This window comes from Pholcus phalangioides, unplaced genomic scaffold (assembly GCF_987345545.1).
Source record: "Pholcus phalangioides strain wild (caught in Gottingen) unplaced genomic scaffold, Ppha-v1.0 ptg000013l_1, whole genome shotgun sequence".
Lineage (NCBI taxonomy): Eukaryota > Metazoa > Arthropoda > Arachnida > Araneae > Pholcidae > Pholcus > Pholcus phalangioides.
The window spans coordinates 18,118,346-18,125,570 of NW_028301606.1; the positions used below are offsets into that span (position 1 = coordinate 18,118,346).

The following is a 7,225-nucleotide window of genomic DNA, read 5'->3' on the forward strand; positions in this document are numbered from 1 at the left end:
TGGAAAAAAAAAAAACTTCTCAGGAGGAATCATCATCATCATACCCATTCGGTTTGGAGGGAGTGTGTTTCGGGTTTTTTTCAACTTTTGGCGCCCTCTCTTCTTCTCAGTTCCGATTGCGCTTAACCTAACCTATCCTAATTTAAAAGATTGATGATTGTTGTGGTGGCATTTTACGGATTAATCCCCCCCCCCGTCCTTCTTTTAGACGTCAATTTTTTTTCTTCAAAATTTTACTGGGACACTTCCGAGATATTTCTCAAATTTCCACTCATCACATTGCGCTTATTGCATAGAAAACTACACCATATGTGCAAAAGAATTTCCTTCTGACGAACTAACAGGGCTGCAACTAGGATGGGAGCAGGGTGGTCGGGTTTCCCTGGCGTAGTATCAGAATAGGCGCAAATTCCATCCTTTTAAATTGTCCCTGAATAATAAGAATTTAATAAGAAACGTACTTCCGTGGATCATAGGCACCAGAACTTGGGGAGAGGCGAGGATATCCCCCTCCCAATAAAATTTAACGGGCTGAGAACCCGTTACGGGACGAGTGGCAACTTTCAGCGCTCTTAATGTTTTTTTCATATCCATTCCTTTGCCTTGGGCTGCAAAATGTATGGGGGGACAAATTTCTGGCGGAAACTAAAAAACCGCTATAAAATCATAGGATATATACCACTATAAATCATTATGCTGAAATAGGATGCCCGTGAAAAGTACGGATGGTAATATATCTGCTATGCAGTAACCTCATATGAGAGCAATTACCACGAGAAGAAAATATAAAATAATGATACATTGCCCATAAAAAATTTACAGTTGCCTCATCGAGATGTATGGATAACTTCTCGATTCATCTCATTAACGGTGATATTTTCTTTAGAAAGTATCAAAATTAGCTTCTGTGGATTATATGCATGCATTTTTATTGTGTCTATATCTTGATTGAAGTATAATTATTTCAATCTTTATACATACAATACAATAATATTCGAAACAATGGTTTGATACAAGAAGTCATTATAGAAGAGTTGATCAACTTTGCCCAAGAATATTAAGAAGACACCAACGAATAAAGCAAATACACGAAAATAAAAAGTCCTAATGCATTTCAACACCAATGGGTGCCGTCTTCAGAGGAAAATTTAACCACTAGTCACGCTGACCGAGTTTTCCACTTGCGTTGAATACCAAATCTCTTAACACTCGGTTGCTTAGCGGAAGAAGTACGTCTGTTCACTTCAAACCACGACGACTTCACTTTGTGACCACGACGTTTGAAGTGAACAGACGTACTTCTTCCGCTGAGCAACCGAGTGTTAAGAGATTTGGTATTCAACCCAAGTGGGAAACTCGGTCAGCGTGACTAGTGGTTAAATTTTTTTCTGAAGACGGCACCTGTTATGAAGGGTTCATTCGAAATTTCTTTCAACTGTGCATCTCTACCCGAGAAGCAAACGCAGTTGTCTTTTGACACGAAGGATGAACTGGATTAAAATATTATTTATTACACATCATACATACTATACAAATTCTCTAGCACATTAAAAAAAAGACTGCTTCCATTCGAGCCGAAAGCATCGTTTCAACTATATCTTCTACAGACAGAGAGAGAAAAAAGCCAAAACAAAACACAGAGGGAGAGGGGGGTTCGTTAATGACGTCACAATCGTCTGGGTCAAATCTGACACCACGAAATATATGAGAAAAACATCTTCCCACGCACATACTCATACACTGATTCGCGACATTCTCCCACCTTGAGTTTATGCCAATTAAACTCAATATTCTCAGATCAAAATAAACAAAATACTAATTTATACAAAAATTGCCACGTTTTTAAGACAAATAAATTCAATTATTTCTTAAAAACGTGGCAATTTTTGTATAAATTAAAACCAGGCAAAGTTTCTCATTTTTGTGATAAAATACTAATTGCATAAAATTTTCGCGAAAATATTCAGATATACCAAAATGCTTACCAAAATAAATGATAAAGAGTTTTCACAAAACAACAATGGCATAAACTTTCAAAAAAAGGAAGAAAAGAAATTCCGAATAGCATACTAAAATATCAAATATAAAAAATCATCAAAATCATAAAGAAAAAAAACGTCACAAAGTACGCAATAAAATTTAACTATAACTCAAACGTTCAGGAGCAGTCACTTTTCATCCGCTTTTTCTTCGCAAAACTGGATCCGGAGGCAATTGTTCTTTCAGTTTATTTTCGATCTCCACATGGTAAATCCTCTGGATCTGTCTCAGAAGTTCACCAGTGTCCGTTTTCAATCGAACAAGTCTAGTGTGGCCATCTTTTCCTGGAATCAGATCTATCACACGAGCCAAGGACCAGTATGAACGTTTTCTGTCACTTTCTATGAGCATAACATCACCAACAGAGAGCGACTTGACTTTTCCTCTACGGAACGTTTGTTGACGCAACTGTCCCAGATATTCTGAACGAAATCTTTGCCTTAGCAAATCCCGCAACTTCTGTCGGTATAAGGCTCTTTTATTCAACTCTTTCGTATTAACAGCATCCAGGTCCGCAACGCTTGATGATCGTATCTCCATCAGGAACATCGATGGTGTCAACGGTGCCAGATCTTCGACATCTTCTGTCACATACGTAAGTCTGTCATTGACAGCAGACTCGCAATCACAGAGTGCTGTGATCAGCTCTTCATAGGATAGAGACGCTCGTCCTAATATTCTTCTTAGGATGTGTTTTACCATTTGGATCAACCGCTCCCACCATCCTCCCCACCAAGCAGCAGTAGGAGGATTAAATTTCCAATTGATCCTTTGAATAGCCACTGCAGCAGAGATCTCATCCTAGTTAATGCCCGAGAATGCCTTATTCGCTCCATCGAAATTTGTTCCATTGTCCGAATAGATTGTGGATGGTCTTCCCCTCCTAGCAATGAAACGTCGCAAGCTTTGGAGAAAGGCTTCAGTTGATAGTGATGTCACAAGCTCTAAGTGTACAGCTCGGTACACGGCACATGTATATAACACGATCCACAATTTCTGGCCCTCTTTCAGATACAATTGACCGGCCAGATCAACTCCCACTATCTGAAATACTGCTGCGTCTTGCACTCTATTTTCCGGCAAGGCTATAGGAACAGACTCTACTTTACGTGCGTTGAACCTCTTACATGTCACACAACGTTGAACAACAAACCGAACCGTTTTCCTTGCCAAGCCTTTGTTTGTGGGCAAATGCGAATTATCCAATATCCACGGCAATGCAACTCCATACCTTCCATCACAATCAACATTTAAAAGGTATTTTTGAAATATTGCATTGTCTGCTCATGGACTTCAGATGTTGTTTGTGACTCAACGGAATCAGTGATGCCTAGAGTGTCCAATCTCCACAATTCATTACAAGAAGCATTAAGAAACAACGATGTTATTAACGAAGCATGGTTTGGAGTGTTTTTCTCAATTACTCTGAGCATTTTTCCCATTAGAGTCCACCCTAGGTAGGTTTGTACAGCAACTGGACCACTTTTCAATGATTTAATGTTTCTTTCCCGTTAGCAATTTACCAGCTATATCTGCACCCATAAGGAATTTGATATCAGGTTCAGCGCCATATGATCGATTTTCCATGTTAGTGAACTGACTACCCAATTCACTGATGCATGAACCGTTTGATATAGTCCTGATATCGGAACATATTTTTGTCTGATCTAAACAGAACATATTGCAACTCCATTGGTTGGGAAGACTCTTAACATGAACTTTGTATTTATGGTGTAATTTTTCTTTTGTCTCAACACCACCAAACAGTTTATGGACCAATTTTATCTCGTCACAACTGTCAAGTTTCAAAAAATTAATGACATCGTTTTTCAAATATGTTCTCTCGGACCCGGTATCAATGATGGCTCTAATAGATTTCTCTCGATCGCCATGCTTTACTCTAACTATCAGAGTCTGCAACAAAACATCAGAATCGGTTGCTTGATTTGTCAGTACGTTATTTCCCTTCTCTAATTTAGTACTTTCTAATTCTAAATTTTTAACCTCAGTGGGAAAGTCTCCTTGACACATTACTGACAAATGTCTTTTATTGCAATTAGAACATCTGATTTTGGCTCTACAATTTCGCGAGATATGATTTCTCTTAAGGCATACAAAACAAGCTCCCTTTTTTATAATCAAATTTCGCTTTTCATCGTATGATAGTGAGCTTGTCTTGAAACACTTATCTGACGAATGAAATTTATCACAAAATATACAAAATCCGTCAGTCTTTTTAAGCATGCGTTGTTTATCGATCTTATCGATTGACCATTAAATCATTCGCTGTGGCAATACAAGACTCTTCAGCGACGAGCTTATTTGGTCTCTTGGTTTTTCCAAAGCCAAGTCCGGCATGAGCCAAAGCAACTCGCTCTTCCGATATCACTTCGTTTCTCAAAAATTCTAAGATGTAATTCAAGTCACTCTTACCTTCTATCTTTCCTCGCTCTCTTTCCCAGACTCTGAGGATATCCACATTAAGTCATGATTCAACTAGTGGAAAAAGAATACTTGCAAATTTATCCTCAGTGACACCTAGAGTCAGAAGATGATCGTAATTTTGTCTCCAGGCTGTCATATAGATTTGCGAGCTTGAACTCCTTTCTGAAACCACTGTTGTTGTTCAAGACAAGATGAAGAAGATCGCGCACATAAACTTGGATTAGTGTATCCTCACGACCGAAACGATTCTTCATTTGCGTAATAGCCTTTTCGTAGTTCTCCACTGTCATTGGAAAACTGTTTATGACCTGCGCAGCTCGAGAATCCGGAACCATACACTGCGAGAGATAGTGAAACTTGTCTTCTGTAGCGATATCTGGATCTTCGTGAATTTTTTCAAACTGGCTCAAGAATCCCAGATATTCTCTGGCATCCCCAGAAAACCTTTTTAGTTCCAGTTTCGGAAGTGTGAACATTCGCTTTGTAGTAGAAGCAGCTACACTCACCACGGTATCGTCATCGACTTGCGGTTTCGCTCTTTGTGAAAAAACCTTGTTTTGTAGACTCAATTTGAGAGCTAGAAATCGGTCACGGTAGGTTTCAAGTAGAAGGAGAAGTCTCTTTCAAATTCCTCCTCCTCAAACTGTTCAGAAATGTTTGTTTGGACGGAATCCAATCTGTCAAATTTATCGCACATCTGATTGAGAAGAATTTGAAGACTTTCTGAATCACAAGCGTCTTTTTACAGCTCTTCTTCAATAGCGTTCATTGCTACCGTCAGCGACGTGCGAAGAGATTTTCTTTTTACTTTCAGTGCTTCCATGGTCGGCTCAGCGAAACTCAAAATAAAAAAACAAAGCACTATGTATCTGTGTTCGTAAGTTCATGATGTCCTCCGTGTCCCTGTTCGGGCGCCAAAAAATGTTATGAAGGGTTCATTCGAAATTTCTTTCAACTGTGCATCTCTACCCGAGAAGCAAACGCAGTTGTCTTTTGACACGAAGGATGAACTGGATTAAAATATTATTTATTACACATCATACATACTATACAAATTCTCTAGCACATTAAAAAAAAGACTGCTTCCATTCGAGCCGAAAGCATCGTTTCAACTATATCTTCTACAGACAGAGAGAGAAAAAAGCCAAAACAAAACACAGAGGGAGAGGGGGGTTCGTTAATGACGTCACAATCGTCTGGGTCAAATCTGACACCACGAAATATATGAGAAAAACATCTTCCCACGCACATACTCATACACTGATTCGCGACAGCACCCATTGGTGTTGAAATGCATTATAGTTTGTTTCAGGTTAACTTTGCAGTGGAGAGAAAGGTAGAGAGTGTATTCCTTCGCCGCAAAATATAGTTCCCATACATCGGAGGTTTATGATGATCATTTATATAGAATAATTCAAATTTTTTTATGATTTTGAAAAGACACTGAAAAAATACCGTTTCGAACCAATGTATATTCGTTTAAAATTTTTAAATTAGAAAGATACTGGTTACCATTATCAAAAATCCATGGCGAGCTCAAGAACATTTTGGCGCGATTTCCAAGAAATTTTCCCCGCCAATATTACTATCGTGCTTTTTTTTTTGATTGCACATCAATTATATATATATATATATTATATCGTCATTTTGTTGAATTTTTTCCGATACAATTTTTCATTCAGTTTTGCATGTAGTTATAGGCCTACACACCCAGACGAATATTCAATTAGTTGTTTTTTTTCTCCAACGAATTCAGATATTCACTCATAGATTACAGGAAGTGTCCCTCTTTCACGACAGCGCCGATACTGTTGTGAGAGGTTCTCTTTATGGGTGTAGGTTACGGTTCCAGGCACCCCCCCGTTTTTTAATTATCTATTTCTTGCCGTGTTCGTAGGATATGGGTGGTTTCTGAATTCCAATAGCCGATAGCGGAGGGTATTGACAAAAGTAATGTCTCTTTTTCGCCCACACCAACGCCATCTTCTCCCCCACATCAGAGGCTGTTCCTCCAGATGACCCTTCAGTGTCTCTCCAGATAAATATAAATAAGCAAGAGAGAGAGACCCACAATGGTTTAGGCTTGCAGTGTACTTTTTTCTTCTGTGACAGTTGTATCTTTCTTTTCACCAGAGATAGAATCACGCTAAAACGTTCTCCGTTCTTTTTGGCAATAATGCATAAAGCACGTTATTGAGAAAGAAGAGGAATTTTGGATTGCAGGTAGCTTGATGGAGCACATGTTGGAGCAACAACAATTAATAAGTAATAGAGAATCCGATAGTTCTACAACTTCAAGTGAGGATTCCATACAATGGGAATCCGTAAAAAATGACTAAAACTGTAGTGATAACAAGTGGCATCGACGTATATGCGTTCGGGTGGGTGAGCGACGGAAATTTCGGCAAGAAAAGTGAGTAAAAGAATTCTAAATTTTCCCGTATAATTTTTATTATTATTTGGGGCTATTCCCAAATTCAAACGTGAAAACCAGGTTAATAGGAGTTACTAAGATACTTCCCAATTAAAAAAAAAAATGATTTCAGAAACCGCACTTTAATTTCTGAAAGTATCGACAATGATTTTTTTTTTCATTAGCTAATTTTTTGTTACTAACTGACTGAAATTTTTTCCGCAAACATTACGTTACACGTAAAAAATATTTTTTCTGCGAGATTGATGAGAATCAGCCATACCTTACCGAGGCCGCGCATCGATACATAGGTTAAGAGGCTTTCGT

The 7,225-nt window shown here is 38.4% G+C and overlaps 1 protein-coding gene across 1 annotated transcript; it reads right to left on the reverse strand.

The window, feature by feature from the left end:
- Positions 1-2,175: 2,175 nt before the first annotated feature.
- LOC149078691 (uncharacterized) lies at positions 2,176-2,742 on the reverse strand. The gene has a single exon (XM_089241302.1). It carries the CDS (start codon positions 2,740-2,742, stop codon positions 2,176-2,178), a length of 567 nt encoding a protein of 188 aa, XP_089097428.1.
- Between the last annotated feature and the right edge of the window lie 4,483 nt (positions 2,743-7,225).